The 21,839-nt window shown below is 45.5% G+C and overlaps 1 protein-coding gene across 1 annotated transcript in view; it reads right to left on the bottom strand.

The window, feature by feature from the left end:
- DDX41 (DEAD-box helicase 41) overlaps positions 1-21,839 on the bottom strand; it is a 153,224-nt gene that overhangs the window by 30,427 nt on the left and 100,958 nt on the right. Inside the window, exons 12-14 of the mRNA XM_063927969.1 lie at positions 20,322-20,393; positions 19,103-19,199; positions 128-277 (exon numbers count right to left, since the gene is read on the bottom strand). Of these exons, the coding sequence (XP_063784039.1) occupies positions 128-277; positions 19,103-19,199; positions 20,322-20,393 (319 nt within the window). The remainder of the gene's footprint in view (positions 1-127; positions 278-19,102; positions 19,200-20,321; positions 20,394-21,839) is intronic.

Raw genomic sequence — 21,839 nt, 5'->3', positions numbered from 1 at the left:
GCTTCCCGAGCTTGGGAAAGTCAGAAGTGTGAGGAAGTGCTTCTCCCATGTGTTTCCACAACAGTTACCCATTCTGTCCACACCCAAAGCCCACTCAGCAGCAGTCACTGGAGACTCTCAGACTCACCATAGTTTTCAATCTCCTCAGGCATATCATAGTTGACCACATGCTGGATAGCTGGAAAATCCAGACCTTTGGAAGCGACGTCTGTAGCTACTAGGACATCCTTTTTTTCTTCCCGGAAAGCCTCAATTGCCTTGGTTCTTTCTTCCTGGTCTAAAAGCAAAGTTAAACTCTAGTTGCTAACACATTAACAGCAGCTCAATAGAAACTAAGCATGCTCACTGAGGACAGGAGGACAAATCATACCTAATATCTCCTTAGATGGGCCATCCCTTACCTCGAAGAACTAGACTATGTTTAAGGCATTTAGGAATGATTAATTGCGGGATATCCTATTACAAGCGGTAATTTACCACAAAGGGCTGCTTATCGGGGATCATGCTTGGCAGGTGAAACATAACTCCCAATAACTGCTACACTACGGATGATCCTGGGGTGCCACGGGAGGGGCGGTTGTGGTGGGGCCGCAGGTGGGGGAGGGTGCGTGGGTGCTGCGGGTGGTGGTCCGGACCCGCTTCAGGTGGGGGGAGGAGCAGTTGCGGGGTTGCCCCAGGTGGGGGAGGGGTGGCTGCGGTGGAAGGTACGGGTGCGGGGTCGCTGCGCGTGGGGGAGGGGGTCCGGAGCTATCGCGGGTGCTAGAGGGGGAGTGTGGGGGTGCCGCGGATGGGGCTCGGAGGTACTGTGAGTGGGGGAGGGGCGGGTAATGCTTCTCCTCCTGTCAGCAGCTAAGCTGCTGTCCTCCCTTTGGCAGTGGCTCTCCTGGAGACTCGCACAGCAGGCAGTCACTATTGTTTGCGCCGGTAAACTACAGGTCCCAGCAGCCCTAAGGGGCGGAATGCTTCGGCGCTAAGGGCTGCTGGGAGCTGTAGTTTATGTAGTGCGTCTACTTCCCTGTAATGTGGCGCGTTGGGACACTGGTGATAACAATAGAGACTGACTGGCAGAACTGAGCGACTGGCTGAATCAATATAAAAGGTGAGAGTGCTGTGCAGTGTGTGTGTGTTTGTATATATATGTGTCTGGTGTGTGTGTGTGTGTGTGTGTGTGTGTGTGTGTGTGTGTGTGTGTATGTGTGACTGTCTGCATAATGTGTGTAAGCGTCACTGGTACAGGGGGCGTTACGTGTGTAAGTGTCACTGGTACAGGGGGCGTTACGTGTGTAAGTGTCACTGGTACAGGGGGCGTTACGTGTGTAAGTGTCACTGGTACAGGGGGCGTTACGTGTGTAAGTGTCACTGGTACAGGGGGCGTTACGTGTGTAAGCGGTACTGGTAGAGGGGGCATTACGTGTGTAAGCCTCACTGGTACGGGGGGGGGGGCGTGACATGTGTAAGCGTCACTGGTTCAGGGGGCATTATATGTGTAAGTGTCTCTACTACAGGGGTCATTATGTGCGCTGTGCGTTTGTAAAGTATGCGAGGGTGCAAATTTTTAGTTTGCAGGGGGGCGCCGAACACTCTAGCAACGGCCCTGACTGCACACCCACTGTACTGCGCTGCACTGTCACCTTTTACATTGATTCAGCGTCCAGACATTACCCTCCACGATATCACGCACTCTATCCACTACATTAACCATCTCGGGGCTTCCAGGCCGGCAGCCCAGGTGCTGTGTTGCGGAGTCAGGGCCTCTGGGGATCTGGGCGCGGTTGTGGCGGGGAGGCACTTCTGTGACATCACACGCAGAGGAGGCTCCGGGGCTCAGAGAGTATGCGGTGCAGGGAGGCCTATGAAAGTCTTCCGCTGAGCCGCTTTCATACACATCTATGCTGGTGGCCGCAGCAGCTTTTTTTCCACCTGCGGCGCGGCTAGGGAGTGGGGATTGTTGATGCCGGAGGAGGCAGGTGGACTGGCAGCAAGACATTGGTGGTCATTCAGAGTTGATCGTTCGCTAGCAGTTTTTAGCAGCCGTGCAAATGCTATGCCGCCGCCCACTGGGAGTGTATTTTAGCTTAGCAAAAGTGCGAACGAAGGGATCGGAGAGCGGGTCCAAAAATATTTTGTGCAGTTTCAGAGTAGCTTCAGACCTACTCGGCGCTTGCGATCACTTCAGACCATTCAGTTCCTGATTTGACGTCACAAACACGCCCTGCGTTCGCCCAGCCACGCCTGCGTTTTTCCGAACACTCCCTGAAAACGGTCAGTTGACACCCAGAAACGCCCTCTTCCTGTCAATCACTCTGCGGCTGCCTGTGCGACTGAAAAGTATAGCTAGACCCTGTGTAAAACTACATCGTTCGTTGTAATAGTATGCCGCACGTGCGCATTGCGCTGCATATGCATGCGCAGAAGTGCAGAGTTTTTGCCTGATCGCTGCACAGCGAACGAATGCAGCTAGCGATCAACTTGGAATGACCCCCATAGGACGCTGCAGTAAAAGGATGTTTTCCCCCTCTCTACAGCGCAGAGACTTGCTGCAGGTGCAGTGACACACCCTCCAGCTGCACCTTTCTGGCAGGTACAGTCCCTTTTCTTTATGGTCTGTACCGTTTTTTGACTCTCCAAGCTTCCATTGAAAGTATAGGAAAAGGGGCGTGGCCACGGCGCTGTACCCGTGGCCACGCCCCCTTTTCGAATGTGCATCAGTGTTTATGTGTAAATTGTTGGAGGGTGTGATGCTGCAGATGCAGTGGGCCTATTTTGGGGTGTGGGGCTGCAGCTGCATCAGCCCCATTGCTAATCCTGCTCTGTGAAAAACAGCAGGCAAAGGGAAGAGCCTCCCATTGGATGTAACCTGTGTGGGAGGGCGTTTCTCACCCAATCAGGTGTGGACTGGGTGTGATAAACCTGCCACTAACCCAATGAGAGCTCCTAGCCACGCCCAGCGTTAGAGGGCCAGGCACAGAAAATCACAGGGCTATTATAGGAGATATATATATATATATATATATATATATATACACACACACACACACATACACACACACACACAGTGCATCCGGAAAGTATTCACAAAGCTTCACTTTTTCCACATTTTGTTATGTTACAGACTTATTCCAAAATGGAATGAATTCATTTTTTCCCTCAAAATTCAACACACAATACCCCATAATGACAACGTGAAAAAAGTTTTTTTTTGAGATTTTAGCTAATTTATTAAAAATTTAAAAAAAACGAAGAAATCACATGTACATAAGTATTCACAGCCTTTGCCATGAAGCTCAAAATTGAGCTCAGGTGCATCCTCTTTCCACCAATCATCCTTGAGATGTTCCTACAGCTTAATTAGAGTCCACCTGTGGTAAATTCATTTGACTGGACATGATTTGGAAAGGCACACACCTGTCTATATAAGGTCCCACACTTGACAGTGCATGTCTGAGCAAAAACCAAGCATGAAGTCAAAGGAATAGTCTGTAGACCCCCGAGACAGGATTGTCTCGAGGCACAAATCTGGGAAAAGATCTGCTACTTTGAGGGTCCCAATGAACACAGTGAAGAAGTTTGGAACCACCAGGACTCTTCCTAGAGCTGGCCGGCCGTCTAAACTGAGCGATCGGGGGAGAAGGGCCCTAGTCAGGGAGGTGACCAAGAACCCGATGGTCACTCTGTCAGAGCTACAGCATTCCTCTGTGGAGAGAGGAGAACCTTCCAGAAGGATAACCATCTCTGCAGCAATCCACCAATCAGGCCTGTATAGTAGAGTGGCATCATGCTGTGGAAATGTTTTTCAGCGGCAGGAACTGAGAGATTAGTCAGGATAGAGGGAAAAATGAATGCAGCAATGTACAGAGACATCCTGGATGAAAACTTGCTCCACAGTGCTCCTGACCTCAGACTGGGGCGACTGTTCATCTTTCAGCAGGACAACAACCCTAAACACACAGCCAAGATATCAAAGGAGTGGCTTCAGGACAACTCTGTGAATGTCCTTCAGTGGCCCGGCCAGAGCCCAGACTTGAATCCGATTGAACATCTCTGCAGAGATCTGAAAATGGCTGTGCACAGACTCTTCCTATGCAACCTAATGGAGCTTGAGAGGTGCTGCAAAGAGGAATGGTTGAAACTGCCCAATGATAGGTGTGCCAAGCTTGTGGCATTATATTCAAAAAGACTTGAGGCTGTAATTGCTGCCAAAGGTGCATCAACAAAGTATTGAGCAAAGGCTGTGAATACTTATGTACTGTACATGTGATTTCTGAGTTTGCTTTTTTATATTTTAATAAATTTGCAAAAATCTCAAAAAACGTATTTCACGGTATCATTATGGGGTATTGTGTGTAGAATTTTGAGGGAAAAATGAATTTATTCCATTTTGGAATAAGTCTGTAACTTAACAAAATGCAGAAAAAGTGAAGCGTTGTGAATACTTTCCAGAAGCACTGTAATTCAATGGGGAGTTCTTCACTCCCAGGGGCTTTACCACCCGGAAAATAGCCAATAGCCACAGTCACCTAATCTATTGTTATAGGTGCTTCAAGGAAAGCACGGGCCTCAGAGGAGAGTTTGGGAAGAGTAATGGCTGACAGATATTGACATAGTTCATAATCCGAGCAGGATAAATGGGATTTATAAACATCGCAATAATATGAGAGGAATGTACACGCGATATCGGGTGTAGTATCAATAGTGGCACTGGCAGGATCAATCATCTGCGTAACAGCGTTCCCAGGGCGATCATAATGTACTAAATGGGTCAACAGACTACCAGGTCTATCTGCATGCATATAAAATAAGAATTTACTCACCGGTAATTCTATTTCTCGTAGTCCGTAGTGGATGCTGGGACTCCGTAAGGACCATGGGGAATAGCGGCTCCGCAGGAGACTGGGCACAACTAAAAGAAAGCTTTTGGTCTAACTGGTGTGCACTGGCTCCTCCCTCTATGACCCTCCTCCAGACCTCAGTTAGGATACTGTGCCCGGAAGAGCGGACACAATAAGGAAGTATTTTGAATCCCGGGTAAGACTCATACCAGCCACACCAATCACACCGTATAACTCGTGATACAATACCCAGTTAACAGTATGACAACAACTGAGCCTCTCAACAGATGGCTCAACAATAACCCTTTAGTTAAACAATAACTATATACAAGTATTGCAGACAATCCGCACTTGGGATGGGCGCCCAGCATCCACTACGGACTACGAGAAATAGAATTACCGGTGAGTAAATTCTTATTTTCTCTGACGTCCTAAGTGGATGCTGGGACTCCGTAAGGACCATGGGGATTATACCAAAGCTCCCAAACGGGCGGGAGAGTGCGGATGACTCTGCAGCACCGAATGGGCAACTCTAGGTCCTCCTCAGCCAGGGTGTCAAACTTGTAGAATTTAGCAAATGTGTTTGACCCCGACCAAGTAGCTGCTCTGCAAAGTTGTAGAGCCGAGACCCCTCGGGCAGCCGCCCAAGAAGAGCCCCCTTCCTCGTGGAATGGGCTTTCACTGATTTAGGATGCGGCAGTCCAGCCGCAGAATGTGCAAGCTGAATCGTACTACAGATCCAGCGAGCAATAGTCTGCTTTGAAGCAGGTGCACCCAACTTGTTGGGCGCATACAGGATAAATAGCGAGTCAGTCTTTCTGAATCCAGCTGTCCTGGAAACATAAATTTTCAGGGCCCTGACTACGTCCAACAACTTGGAAGCCTCCAAGTCTTTTGTAGCCGCAGGCACCACGATAGGTTGGTTCAGATGAAAAGCTGATACCACCTTAGGGAGAAACTGGGGACGAGTCCTTAATTCTGCCCTATCCATATGGAAAATCAGATAAAGGCTTTTACATGACAAAGCCGCCAATTCTGATACACGCCTGGCCGAAGCCAAGGCGAACAACATGACCACTTTCCACGTGAGATATTTCAATTCCACGGTTTTAAGTGGCTCAAACCAATGTGACTTTAGGAAATCCAACACCACGTTGAGATCCCAAGGTGCCACTGGAGGCACAAAAGGGGGCTGAATATGCAGCACTCCCTTAACAAAAGTCTGAACTTCAGGTAGTGAAGCCAGTTCTCTCTGGAAGAAAATCGATAGAGCCGAAATCTGGACCTTAATGGAACCCAATTTTAGGCCCATAGTCACCCCTGACTGTAGGAAGTGCAGAAAACGGCCCAGCTGAAATTCCTCCGTTGGGGCCTTCCTGGCCTCACACCACGCAACATATTTTCGCCAAATGCGGTGATAATGGTTTGCGGTCACTTCTTTCCTAGCTTTAATCAGCGTAGGAATGACTTCCTCCGGAATGCCCTTTTCCTTCAGGATCCGGTGTTCAACCGCCATGCCGTCAAACGCAGCCGCGGTAAGTCTTGGAACAGACAGGGCCCCTGCTGCAGCAGGTCCTGTCTGAGCGGCAGAGGCCATGGGTCCTCTGAGATCATTTCTTGAAGTTCCGGGTACCAAGCTCTTCTTGGCCAATCCGGAACAATGAGTATAGTTCTTACTCCTCTTCTCCTTATTATCCTCAGTACGTTTGGTATGAGAGGAAGAGGAGGGAACACATAAACCGATCGGTACACCCACGGTGTCACTAGAGCGTCCACAGCTATCGCCTGAGGGTCTCTCGACCTGGCGCAATATCTTTCTAGCTTTTTGTTTAGGCGGGACGCCATCATGTCCACCTGTGGCTTTTCCCAACGGTTTACAATCAGTTGGAAGACTTCCGGATGAAGTCCCCACTCTCCCGGGTAGAGGTCGTCCACTCCCGGAATGAACACTGCTGACAGTGCTAACACGTGATTTTCCGCCCATCGGAGAATCCTTGTGGCTTCTGCCATCGCCGTCCTGCTTCTTGTGCCGCCCTGTCGGTTTACATGGGCGACTGCCGTGATGTTGTCTGACTGGATCAGTACCGGCTGGTTTTGAAGCAGGGGTTTTGCCTGACTTAGGGCATTGAAAATGGCCCTCAGTTCCAGAATATTTATGTGTAGGGAAGTCTCCTGACTTGACCATAGTCCTTGGAAGTTTCTTCCCTGTGTGACTGCCCCCCAGCCTCGAAGGCTGGCATCCGTGGTCACCAGGACCCAGTCCTGTATGCCGAATCTGCGGCCCTCTTGAAGATGAGCACTTTGCAGCCACCACAGCAGAGACACCCTGGTCCTTGGAGACAGGGTTATCAGCCGATGCATCTGAAGATGCGATCCGGACCACTTGTCCAACAGGTCCCACTGAAAGGTTCTTGCATGGAACCTGCCGAATGGAATTGCTTCGTAGGAAGCTACCATCTTTCCCAGGATCCGCGTGCAGTGATGCACCGACACCTGTTTTGGTTTTAGGAGGCCTCTGACTAGAGATGACAGCTCCTTGGCCTTCTCCTCCGGGAGAAACACTTTTTTCTGTTCTGTGTCCAGAACCAGCCCCAGGAACAGTAGACGTGTCATAGGGACCAGCTGTGACTTTGGAATATTTAGAATCCAGCCGTGCTGTTGTAGCACCTCCCGAGATAGTGCTACCCCGACCAACAACTGCTCCCTGGACCTCGCCTTTATCAGGAGATCGTCCAAGTACGGGATAATTAAAACTCCCTTCTTTCGAAGGAGTATCATCATTTCGGCCATTACCTTGGTAAATACCCTCGGAGCCGTGAATAGACCAAACGGCAACGTCTGGAATTGGTAATGACAATCCTGTACCACAAATCTGAGGTACTCCTGGTGAGGATGGTAAATGGGGACATGCAGGTAAGCATCCTTGATGTCCAGAGATACCATGTAATCCCCCTCGTCCAGGCTTGCAATAACCGCCCTGAGCGATTCCATCTTGAACTTGAATTTTTTTATATATATGTGTTCAAGGATTTCAAATTTAAAATGGGTCTCACCGAACCGTCCGGTTTCGGTACCACAAACATTGTGGAATAGTACCCCCGTCCTTGTTGAAGTAGGGGCACCTTGACTATCACCTGCTGGGAATACAGCTTGTGAATTTCCTCTAACACTGCCTCCCTGCCTGAGGGAGTTGTTGGCAAGGCAGATTTGAGGAAACGGCGGGGGGGAGACGTCTCGAATTCCAGCTTGTACCCCTGAGATACTACTTGAAGGAATAAACAAAAGGGAGAAAGAAGAAGGCTCTTGTGTGGGCGCACTCATTAATGGTAGTTAAATAACTAGAATGAATAACACTAGGTTGATTAGTCAGCAGATAAAACAAAATTTATTTGGAAATATTAAGAATATAATTGCCCCTGGTTGAGGAGATGTGAATGATCCCAGATAAAAATGTTCTGGTCCTGCCTCAGGAAATGAGATGGAGAGGGGTAGAGACACTGCAAGTCATAAACCCTTTCTCACCCGGCCAGTACAGATGATCTGTATTAATGAGATCAATTAAGTCAATTGATTTTAGATTCTGTCATAATCCTAATGAAGGAATAACAGCTGTTTGGCAATAAGTGATAATAGAAACAAATCAACGGATATACCAGGGTAAAGAAAGAAAAGGATAGGAACAAATGGTGATGCTGCTGTTGGAGTCACATACCACACATCATATGCAATGATTGATGTTCTACAACACTGAGTATTCCCTGTGAGTCTCCACCTCAGGTACTAACTCAGCCCACACTGTTTCGCTTCCAAGATCGGACGAGATCGGGCATTAGCAGTGTGGTTTGATAGTAGAAGGATTTGGTCAGACGTCCAATGAGAGTGCACCTATATAGGGGGGGATAATTAGCTGGGTCTTATAGATATAGTGTGGATCTGCTTTTTGTGTTAGGCAGGAGACATCAAGTCCCACACCGGTGGTATTGTGTCCCTGGATCACAAATGAGAGTCCACGAAAAAGGAAGATATATGGATTTATGAGAAAAAAAACGAAGATATATAGATTTATGAAAAAAAACCCTAAAAAGGATAATGGAGATCAATTAGGCTGTAGTTATTAGGAACGGGTGATAAAAATTACCCGTCCGTATAGATACAAATGGATAAAGAAACACGGATCAAAAAATTTTTTTTTTTTTTTTTTTATATATATGTGTACATTGGTACTGGTGTAAGGAACAGAAAATATGTCAAAGATAATTGTAGATACAAATAAATAGTACTGGTATATGCAATGAAATAATCACTAGTGACATGGGTGTCATTAGAAACACTTTGTGTGAATTGGAGCTGTTATAATCATTAGGATATAGGGAAATAGACATGAAATTCTCATATAACCCATGCAGCAATATGACAACAGGATCTGCAGGAGGAAAGTCAAAGAAGAATGCAGTATTTCTTTCCTATAAAATGCAGTTTTTAATCCTGATGCAATAAACTAAGATGCATAAGCCTGGGAAAAGGCATAAATGAAGCTGCACGGATATAGATACAATTTCTATGACAGCTGGGCAAAAATTAGTCCAAAATGGCAGGATGGAATGATCTGACCTGAGGCTAGGAGTGAATCACTTGCAGTTGGACAAAACATGTTTCACCCCTGTGGGGCTTGCTCACTTCCCAGGAAGTGAGCAAGCCCCACAGGGGTGAAACATGTTTTCCATTCCAATGGGTCCTGTTTTGTCCAACTGCAAGTGATTCACTCCTAGCCTCAGGTCAGATCATTCCATCCTGCCATTTTGGGCTAATTTTTGCCCAGCTGTCATAGAAATTGTATCTATATCCGTGCAGCTTCATTTATGCCTTTTTCCAGGCTTATGCATCTTAGTTTATTGCATCAGGATTAAAAACTGCATTTTATAGGAAAGAAATACTGCATTCTTCTTTGACTTTCCTCCTGCAGATCCTGTTGTCATATTGCTGCATGGGTTATATGAGAATTTCATGTCTATTTCCCTATATCCTAATGATTATAACAGCTCCAATTCACACAAAGTGTTTCTAATGACACCCATGTCACTAGTGATTATTTCATTGCATATACCAGTACTATTTATTTGTATCTACAATTATCTTTGACATATTTTCTGTTCCTTACACCAGTACCAATGTACACATATATATAAAAAAAAAATAAAAAAATTTTTGATCCGTGTTTCTTTATCCATTTGTATCTATACGGACGGGTAATTTTTATCACCCGTTCCTAATAACTACAGCCTAATTGATCTCCATTATCCTTTTTAGGGTTTTTTTTCATAAATCTATATATCTTCGTTTTTTTCTCATAAATCCATATATCTTCCTTTTTCGTGGACTCTCATTTGTGATCCAGGGACACAATACCACCGGTGTGGGACTTGATGTCTCCTGCCTAACACAAAAAGCAGATCCACACTATATCTATAAGACCCAGCTAATTATCCCCCCCTATATAGGTGCACTCTCATTGGACGTCTGACCAAATCCTTCTACTATCAAACCACACTGCTAATGCCCGATCTCGTCCGATCTTGGAAGCGAAACAGTGTGGGCTGAGTTAGTACCTGAGGTGGAGACTCACAGGGAATACTCAGTGTTGTAGAACATCAATCATTGCATATGATGTGTGGTATGTGACTCCAACAGCAGCATCACCATTTGTTCCTATCCTTTTCTTTCTTTACCCTGGTATATCCGTTGATTTGTTTCTATTATCACTTATTGCCAAACAGCTGTTATTCCTTCATTAGGATTATGACAGAATCTAAAATCAATTGACTTAATTGATCTCATTAATACAGATCATCTGTACTGGCCGGGTGAGAAAGGGTTTATGACTTGCAGTGTCTCTACCCCTCTCCATCTCATTTCCTGAGGCAGGACCAGAACATTTTTATCTGGGATCATTCACATCTCCTCAACCAGGGGCAATTATATTCTTAATATTTCCAAATAAATTTTGTTTTATCTGCTGACTAATCAACCTAGTGTTATTCATTCTAGTTATTTAACTACCATTAATGAGTGCGCCCACACAAGAGCCTTCTTCTTTCTCCCTTTTGTTTATGCATATGTCACTGGCTCTGGGCGCACCCCCAAACTGGACATTATATTAAAGATTTTACTTGAAAATTGTCCAAATTTGGTTTTTCTGTAATCAAAAACTATTTTCAGACCGGTGCCGGGTCGCCCCCTTTGTGTAACAATACTACTTGAAGGATCCAGGGATCCACCCGTGAGCGAGCCCACTGATTGCTGAAGTTTTTGAGACGGGCCCCCACCGAACCTGGCTCCGCCTGTGGAGCCCCAGCGTCATGCGGTGGACTTGGAGGAAGCGGGGGAGGACTTTTGCTCCTGGGAACTGGCTGTATGCTGCAGCTTTTTCCCTCTACCTCTGCCTCTGGGCAGAAAGGACGCGCCTTTGACCCGCTTGCCCTTATTGGGCCGAAAGGACTGTACCTGATAATACGGTGCTTTCTTTGGCTGTGAGGGAACATGGGGTAAAAATGCAGACTTCCCAGCTGTTGCTGTAGAAACGAGGTCCGAGAGACCATCCCCGAACAACTCCTCACCCTTATAAGGCAAAACTTCCATGTGCCTTTTAGAATCTGCATCACCTGTCCACTGCCGAGTCCATAACCCTCTCCTGGCAGAAATGGACATTGCACTTATTTTAGATGCCAGCCGGCAAATATCCCTCTGTGCATCTCTCATGTATAAGACTGCGTCTTTAATATGCTCTACGGTTAGCAATATAGTGTCCCTGTCTAGGGTATCAATATTTTCCGACAGGGAATCTGACCACGCAGCTGCAGCACTGCACATCCATGCTGAAGCAATAGCTGGTCTCAGTATAATACCTGTGTGTGTATATACAGACTTCAGGATAGCCTCCTGCTTTCTATCAGCAGGTTCCTTTAGGGTGGCCGTATCCGGAGACGGTAGTGCCACCTTCTTTGACAAGCGTGTGAGCGCTTTATCCACCCTAGGGGATGTTTCCCAACGTGACCTATCCTTTGGCGGGAAAGGGTACGTCATTAGTAACCTTTTAGAAATTATCTAGAGGGGATAGTTCCGCAACAGGTTTATTCTAACAGACATATGACCAAGATTAGATCTAAGTCTGTAACCGACTTTAGACTAATGATATACACGAAGTGTGTTTAACCAATTATGCGTCGGTGGTGCTCCCAGAGTCAGTAAATTAAGGTAGCAAAACGAGAGAGGAGAAAGACTCTATGTTGGGGCACTCTTTATTGAAAAATCGACACTAAAACTTAACTTTTAATAAACATAATAAAATATAGTGACTCAAAATAGTAGTAATCAAATACATAAGAACGCCTAGGTGAAAATTACTTGTGATTTGTACGTTACACTGGGAATCCTGTCTACAATGTCAGACAGGTTATATTCAAATCCCAGAGGGGTAATCTGTTCGGTTAGATTTCTCGGTATTACTGAAGCTTAGTAAAGAAAAAGGAATATAATATAATAGAAAAAATGTTGCCTATAGAGGTTCTTCAGCACCTACAGCTCTAGATTGAGGCAGTGGTGTTCACCAAAAGGCTTTTATTGCAGTGGTAATTGCGTCATTATCCTTTTTGCAACAAGCAAAAAAGGAATGAAGGTACAAAATTGCTATTGGGTATAGGTGTGTAGATGCTTCTGCTGTCCAGGTTAGTGGATGAGAGAGCATTAAAATTACACTAACCTGGACAGCAGAAGCATCTTGGTAGTCATACTCTCTCATTCAGCAGATTACGGCCATACTCCACAGGATACGCCTGATCTCGTCTGATCTTGGAAGCTAATCTGTGGCAGGCCTGGTCAGTAACTGCCTGGGGGACCAGCAGCGAATACCAGGTGCAGTAAACAACCCAGCTGAACAGCAGAAGTAAGACACCCCTTCTTTTTTGATTTCTATCTTTTCTTTCATTAATTTAACTATGCATTACGCGAGTGCTGAATAAGATTACATCTCCTCATATTACACACCTATACCCAATAGCAATTTTGTACCTTCATTCCTTTTTTGCTTGTTGCAAAAAGGATAATGACGCAATTACCACTGCAATAAAAGTCTTTTGGTGAACACCACTGCCTCAATCTAGAGCTGTAGGTGCTGAAGAACCTCTATAGGCAACATTTTTTCTATTATATTATATTCCTTTTTCTTTACTAAGCTTCAGTAATACCGAGAAATCTAACCGAACAGATTACCCCTCTGGGATTTGAATATAACCTGTCTGACATTGTAGACAGGATTCCCAGTGTAACGTACAAATCACAAGTAATTTTCACCTAGGCGTTCTTATGTATTTGATTACTACTATTTTGAGTCACTATATTTTATTATGTTTATTAAAAGTTAAGTTTTAGTGTCGATTTTTCAATAAAGAGTGCCCCAACATAGAGTCTTTCTCCTCTCTCGTTTTGCTACCTTTTAGAAATTACCAGTTTCTTATCAAGGGAAGCCCACGCTTCTTCACACACTTCATTTAATTCCTCAGATGGAGGAAAAACTACTGGTAGTTTTTTCTCTCCAAACATAATACCCTTTTTTGTGGTACCTGGGGTAACATCAGAAATATGCAACACATTTTTCATTGCCTCAATCATGTAACGTGTGGCCCTACTGGAAGTTACATTAGTCTCATCGTCGTCGACACTGGAGTCAGTATCCGTGTCGACATCTGTGTCTGCCATCTGAGGTAGCGGGCGTTTTAGAGCCCCTGATGGCTTTTGAGACGCCTGGGCAGGCACAGGCTGAGAAGCCGGCTGTCCCATATTTGGTATGTCGTCAAACCTTTTATGTAAGGAGTCGACACTGTCACGTAATTCCTTCCACATAACCATCCACTCAGGTGTCGGCCCCGCAGGGGGTGACATCACATTTATCGGCATCTGCTCCGCCTCCACGTAAGCCTCCTCATCAAACATGTCGACACAGCCGTACCGACACACCGCACACACACAGGGAATGCTCTGACAGAGGACAGGACCCCACAAAGCCCTTTGGGGAGACAGAGAGAGAGTATGCCAGCACACACCAGAGCGCTATATAACACAGGGATTAACACTATAACCGAGTGTTTTCCCTTATAGCCGCTTATATATATATATATATTGCTGCGCCTAAATTTAGTGCCCCCCTTTCTTTTTTACCCTTTTGAAGCTTGAAACTGCAGGGGAGAGCCAGGGAGCGATCCTTCCAGCGGAGCTGTGAGGGAAAAATGGCGCCAGTGTGCTGAGGGAGATAGCCCCGCCCCTTTTTCGGCTGACTTTTCTCCCGCTTTTTTATGGATTCTGGCAGGGGTATTTATCACATATATAGCCTCTGGGACTATATATTGTGATTTTTTGCCAGCCAAGGTATGAATATTGCTGCTCAGGGCGCCCCCCCCAGCGCCCTGCACCCATCAGTGACCGTAGTGTGAGGTGTGCATGAGGAGCAATGGCGCACAGCTGCAGTGCTGTGCGCTACCTTGTTGAAGACCGAAGTCTTCTGCCGCCGATTTTCAGGACCATCTTCATGCTTCTGGCTCTGTAAGGGGGACGGCGGCGCGGCTCCGAGACCGAACGATCGAGGTCGGGTCCTGTGTTCGATCCCTCTGGAGCTAATGGTGTCCAGTAGCCTAAGAAGCCCAAACTAGCTCCAAGCAGGTAGGTTCGCTTCTTCTCCCCTTAGTCCCTCGTTGCAGTGAGTCTGTTGCCAGCAGATCTCACTGAAAATAAAAAACCTAAAATATACTTTCTTTTCTAGGAGCTCAGGAGAGCCCCTAGTGTGCATCCAGCTCAGCCGGGCACAAGATTCTAACTGAGGTCTGGAGGAGGGTCATAGAGGGAGGAGCCAGTGCACACCAGTTAGACCAAAAGCTTTCTTTTAGTTGTGCCCAGTCTCCTGCGGAGCCGCTATTCCCCATGGTTCTTACGGAGTCCCAGCATCCACTTAGGACATCAGAGAAATATTGTTAGCACTAAACAGAAGAGACTGGGAGTTTTTGTCCGATAGGTGAGCCAACCAGGCCGATTGATCTAGCAACCAGCAAGTTTTAGTAGTAGGCAAACCATCTGTTAAGTATTCTGTCTCTAGATTCCAAAATTGGGTTTCCAGTTCTCTCAGTATTTCGGGAAGACATTTTAAGGGCAGCTATTCGTTTAATGAGTGTGCCTCGCATATAGGCCTTGAATGTATCCCACACTACAGTTACGTGTGCAGACTCGGTATTAATAGCAAAGTACTCCTCCCACTGCTTCTCTAAATCAGGGCCAGCATCCATTTGAGGCAACCAGGATGGGTGCAATTTCCAATAGGACTGTCCCCTCTGGCACAGAACACTAACCAACAATATCAGTGGTGAACGGTTGGAAACACCTCTGGCCTCATAGTGAACATCAGTAAGTTTGGGAAAAGAGAAGGGGAGGCTAGGGCCAGGTCGATTCTGGAAAATGAACCATGGGTCTTGGAGAAGCATGACAATTGTTGAAATGTGGGGTGACGGGTTCTCCAAGCATCCACCCACCCCAGGCTACCAATATAATCAAAAAACTTGGAGGGCCGCCACTAGTCATAGGAGTGAGGGGTGTCCTCCATTTATTCAGTGAAAAGTCTAAAAAGTTATTAAATTCCCCCAAAAGATGACAGGGGTGTGGGGAGAGGAGGCTATCAAGGTGGCAGCTTTTTGTAAGACTTCATAGGTAAAAGGAGGGGGAATGTAAACCGCCAATATAAAGAAGGGTTGGGAACACAATTTACATTCAATAAAAACAAATCTACCATGGGAGTCAGTCTTGATCGAAAGTAATTCAAATTGTACAGTTTTCTTAATCAGGACCGAGACCCCTCTAGAAAAGGAGGAGTGGGCGGTGTGGCATGCCCACCCAACCCAAGGCCTACGAAGCGAGAGTAATCTATTACCCTCCAAATGAGTCTCACTAAGGCAAGCAATGTACAGGTCATATTTCTTAACCATCTTCAAAACTAGGGAGCATTTTACCTTGTTGTTACTGCCACGGACATTCCAGGCTAACAATTTTAAATCAGGCATAAGATATGTGGCACAATATATTCCTGAAGGATAAAAAAAAGTAAATTGCCCCCTAGATAAGCAACCGACAGCAATCTAAATACAGTTATGTAGGCGCCCACGTCCTTCAGCGAAGTCAATATCGGTGTTAAGGGGTGTTGCAGAGTTTTAACAAAATTATAAATATGTCTAGGCACAAAGGTCAAAGATGGGCACAGGATGCTCAATGCAGTACAAATCTCAATAACTAATCCAGCAGTGGGCATCGACCCCATCAGAGCAATACCAATGACTTACACATAGCAATTGCGCAAAGCAAACATACCAATGCATAATTATAATCAAAATAGCAGAGTTCAGAAATATGAAAAACAAAAAACTGAAATGAAAATAAAAATAAATAAAGACAAAACAATTCCCAACTTCCCCCCACCCCGTATACCTCCCCAAACAATGGCATAATTGTATCCCCAAACTAAACCCCAAGATATAGTAAACCTAACGTATATCTATGGGTGAAGCGATAATCCTAGAATCAAAACCACCAGAGCACGGTGGCTCCCCGGGCAAATACTGGCATATCCAGTACACAATAGAAACAAAATAAACAATAAATGCAGGATGTTAGTCCTGAGCTAGCTGTCGAGCACTCGATGCATAACGATCCAGCCAGGTAGCCGCCTCTCGAGGAGAGTTGAAAAACTTAGATTCTCCCCCTGCCACCACACAGAGTTTGGAGGGAAACATCAGAGTAGGAGAGGTTAAGATCTCGAAGGCGACGTTTGACAGGTAGAAACTGGGCTCGGTCTTTTTGAACATCTACATTCTGGGAATGCAGAAACCTTTACACCATTCCTAGTGAGAGGGCCCTTTGTACGCCCCAGACAAAGGAAAAAGTCACGGTCTTTGTAGTGCAAAAACTTAGCAATAAATGTGCATGGAGGGGCACCAGCAAGTAGGGGCCTGGAGTAAAGGAGTCAGCTCCAAACAATTCTTTGAGCCAGGACTCGAAAAATTCCTCAGGATGTGAACCCCCTTCTTTTTTTCGGAAGGCCAACAAACCTGATGTTTCTGCGCAGACGTCCCTCCATATCAAGGAGCTTACTTTAAATCGAGGAGACTTGTTGGGACAGAGTGGACACACCGAGTTTTAAAGGACCACAAGTCCTCCAGGGTAGAAACAAGAGTCTCAACCTTTCCGACTCGTTCCCGAATACGTTGCACGTCTTGTCACAGCAGTGAGAGGTCACACTGTACTTGTTAAATTTTGTCAGAAAGACGCTTTTCACTGCCCGCAATAGCTTCCAACACCTGCTGAATAGAGGGGGTCAGAGAGGATGCTGAAGCACCAGAATCCTCCCCAGAAGGGGGGTCAGGTTGAGCAGATTGTTGAGACACAAGAGGGGCATTAGGGACCTGGTTAACTGGCTGTCTGGCAAACTTTTCCAGCTTGGCAGCTGCTGCACGGTTATGATGTTTCACCAATGTGTGTAAAAGTAGTTAATCGGGCTGACACAGGGTTATCAGGCAGTAGCATGGAGCACACATGTAGGTACTCCCAACGGTAAGCTTAGCAACAAGTGTGCTGCAGAAGCAAAGGTAGTCCAAAAAGCTCCACAAACCTCAAAATAAAATGTATAATAGAGAAAGGATAAAGGGGGTAATTCTGAGTTGATCGCAGCAGCAAGTTTGTTAGCAATTGGGCAAAACCACGTGCACTGCAGGGGGGGGGGGGCAGATATAACATCTGCAGAGTTAGATTTGGGTGGGTTATTTTGTTTCTGTGCAGGGTAAATACTGGCTGCTTTATTTTTACACTGCGATTTAGATTTCAGTTTGATCACACCCCACACAAGTCTAACTCTCTCTACACGTTATATCTGCCCCTCCCGCAGTGCACATGGTTTTGCCCAACTGCTAACAAATTTGTTGCTGCGATCAACTCAGAATTAGGCCCAAAGTCAATAGCGTAACAGTGTACTCACTAAGATTAGAGAAACTGATTCATTGCAAACGTCCAGCTCCACAGCACCCTCACAGAGTCAGAAGCCACAGGGAGAGCTGGCAAATATACTGTCTGCGATGTGGGCTCACAAAATGGCCGCCGGACATCCAGAATACCCCAACACTGTCAAAAATCAGCGATTAGAAGGAGGATGGAAGCAGCTCAGGGTCACCAGGAGTCCGAATCACCAGCCCCAGCACCGGAAAATGCCAGGCACCACTGCGGGAATAGAGAACTGGCTGGCGGAGTCGCATGACCGGAAGTTCTACTGCGTCCCTGGGATGAGCAGGAGATACAGGCCGCAACTCCGGATAGGCAGCTGCCGCACACCAGAGGGACTCAGCGCGGGACCGCAGGGCACCACTGGCTGCTCAAGTGGGTAAGTTCGCTGTATGGCCGGGGAAGTGCCGCTGGAGATGGGTCCGGATGGACAAAAATGATTTTGTGCTGGGGAGCTCCAGGAATCTGCTTCCTACTCCTTTGCTGCCGTGGCCACACCCTAATCACCTTTAACCCACTTCCCCAATCTGGGCAACGGATAGTGCACTACCTTAGGTGTAAAAAACTAGTTACTGGCCCGGCAATTCACTCCCATAGATTTTGCACTCCTGACAGTACTTCCATGCTGCAATGAACTGCAGATTACAGTTACAAAATGACATCCTGACACCTGTACACAGCTTAGCGGATCAAACTGCAGTTGCAACACATCAGCTGAAGCTATTGCAAAGACCCAATAGGTTATCACAGGATAAGGCTAGGTAGGAGGGAGTGAGACCAAATATTTCACTACATACTGTCTAGGCTGAATAGAGTTATTTTCTTGTTTTAGGTGGAGAACTTCTTTAAAGGGTAATAATTTAAATATCCCAGACAGAAAAGCACATTATATAAAGGGCATATAAACAAATCAGTGCTCCAGAAACAAAGTGGTTTACAAACATTTGGAAACAAATAGGAACCAGCCACTTGGCAGCCCCTAAGTTGATATTTTGACAATGCAAGGTAACACAGTGGAAGCCCCCACTATTCACTCACTCCTGCAGGCTTGGTACTTAAGTTCTAGGAACAATGGAGAAATTAGTTTTAAAAAATATCTTTAAAAAAATCGGCAAAATAAATGGAGAATCGTATTAGGAGTTCTTGGATGATGTTTCAATAAACAAGGCATAATAAGTGAAAGAAAGACTAGTCACCTTTTCCTCCATGTATGGCTACTGCCTCCACCCCTTTCAGTAGCAGATACTCATGTATAGCATCTACATCTGCCTTCTTTTCTGCAAAGATCAGCACCTGGTACAGTAAGACAACAAGATACAACATGAGACAGCTATGGGAGGTAGGAAATGCAGCCTACGGCCAGGTAGGGGTCATTAGGTCGACCACACTTTGGTCGACAGTCTTTAGGTTGACCACTATTGGTCGACACGCATTAGGTCGACATGGAAAAAGGTTGACATGAGTGTTTTTAACTTTTTTGGGTGTTGTTTTCTCTGTACAGTGACCGGGAACCCCAATTAGTGCACCGTGTCCCCTCGCCATGCTTCGGGCAAGTTGCCTCGCTGCGCTTGGCACAGGTTACTATTGCCAATCGTAGTCCACGTGGATCGTAAAGTATGAAAAAGTGTTTTTTTTAAATGGGAAAATTTTTTGAAAAACGCATGTCAACCTTTTTCCATGTCGACCTGGTGACAATATCAACCAATAGTGGTCGACCTAATGACTGTCGACCTATGTGTGTGGTTGACCTAATGGCCGTATCCCCGATTGCCTGCCTATACTCAAATACTAAAAAGAGAATACATAAAAGCTCCTCCACCTACACACTTCACATAATACAGTAACACACACAGTGCCTGGCCAGAAGGTCACATCAGGGCAGCTTGATTAGTTTAAAGATGATTTGTAGGACAGAGAAAAGTCGACTTTTTCTCTTGTAAGAGTGCCCCAGAAAAGGAGCCTTCTTTTCTCTGTCCTACAAATTGTCTGTTTTCTGGCTCCAGGTAGCACCACCAACCCATCTGACCTCAATAGACAATTTGTACTTACAAACCGAGGAAGTTGGTTTTCGTATATATTTTGTCCACTGCTGTATTTTCCAATACCGTTATATATTTTGGAGTATTGGTAACAGAGTTAGAGATCCAGTGCGGATACTCAACCTTTCTGTTTGGCTTAGTTTAAAAATATTAAGGAAATAAATGTCTTAACATCTATGTTTTGATACTGTATTGCTTGTAATGCCTGATGGTCTTATAATGCAAGGATGACAATGGCAAGTGTGACAAAATGTGTATTTTGGGATGCTGTGCCCACTGACCTATACATAACCTGAAACTGAATATTCATGGAATTGTGTGCCGAGAGAGAAAGATTACATAAACGCATTTACTACATGAAAAAATGGTCACTCACAGGAGGTGGGGTCTTCTGCAGACACTCCAGTAGGTACACCATCTTGGCTTCCTCCTTTACATATTCTACTTCCTGTGGAGTGTGGACACAAGGCAGTCAGTCAGTCAGACTGTATCATTATATACTCTCAGAGAGAAAGGGCAATCACTAAGCTTAGCATGTCAGGGGCTAGTCACACATCTACACTGGAATGATCAGAAACAATATTTGACATTTGCACCTTTCTCATAGTCTGTATCCTTCTATATAATGGGTTTGTAGCCTGAAACTATATAGTAATATATGGGACAAGTGATTCCATTGTGATAAATATTTTCATTGCTAGGGAGCTTTGTGTATATAATGAGCAGCACTTGCTGTGCTTTAGGAATATATGATCACTCCCCTGTTTCTAGGCCTTGTCTAGAACAGACCTCACATTAGCACAAACACTTCATAGAACTGCTACTGATGTGATCTAATGGAGAGTGATCAGTCATGCTCTGATTCAGCACTACTTGTTCACACAGTTCCCTAGCGTTCATCAATGGACATGCCTGCACCAATCACCAGCAAGCTCTCTCCTGCTACACATAAATATCATCCTTAGGTAGAACAGAGACTGCATTTTATTGGTGGAGAGATTCTTTTTGATGGAAGGAAGGTAGAGGCACTGAGTGTTCATGCTACATAACTGTTATTGGCAAGGCACATTACAATGCAGTAAGTCAGACTCATTGGTACATCAGGGCTCCCACTCCGCCTGTACGAATATATATTATATATACATATATACATACACACACATACATACATACATACACAAACTGAAATCAATGAGATCCAGAAGCGAGACACTACCCCACATTAATAGCTGTGAACATTTTACATATTCAAAAAAAAGTCATCCTTAAAATTTATCCCAGCTACTACAGTAGTTATCAATAAACATCCTACAACACATTAGGCTAGCCTACCAATATTGAATATGGCAACTGGTATTTTTTACAGTACCTTCATTGATGGATTGCTGAGCCCCCTCTCATGGCATATTAGTTACATGCTTTATGACACCAGATACAATATAGCAGTAACAAAAGACAAGTGATTGCTGTGAGATAGTCCACTTTTTCTGTTCTAAAATCTCCCTTGTTATATGGTTGCAGATTGCTAAACTACTCACTCATAGTGTCGATGACTACCAAACACTGGGGCAGATTTATTAAGCCTGGTGAAGTGATAAAGTGGAAGGTGATAATGCACCAGCCAATTACCTCCTAACTGCCATTTTTCAAACCCAGCCTGTGACATGTCAGTTAGGATCTGATTGGCTGGTCCTTTATCACCTTCCACTTTATCACTTCACCAAGCTTAATAAATCTGCCCCATAGAACTGTGCTAATCTAGCGGGTTCGGTTCTCAGAGAACCGAATCCCCCCCGGGCTTCATGTCATGAGCCCGGATCCGAGTCAGGCTCGGGTTTTCATGCCTGAATCGGAAACCAGAACAAGGCAAAACGTCATCACCCCGCTGTCGGAT

Source organism: Pseudophryne corroboree, chromosome 6, assembly GCF_028390025.1.
Source record: "Pseudophryne corroboree isolate aPseCor3 chromosome 6, aPseCor3.hap2, whole genome shotgun sequence".
NCBI lineage: Eukaryota > Metazoa > Chordata > Amphibia > Anura > Myobatrachidae > Pseudophryne > Pseudophryne corroboree.
Note: the sequence above shows the minus strand (reverse complement) of the source record. Positions and strands in the feature narration are given on the sequence as shown.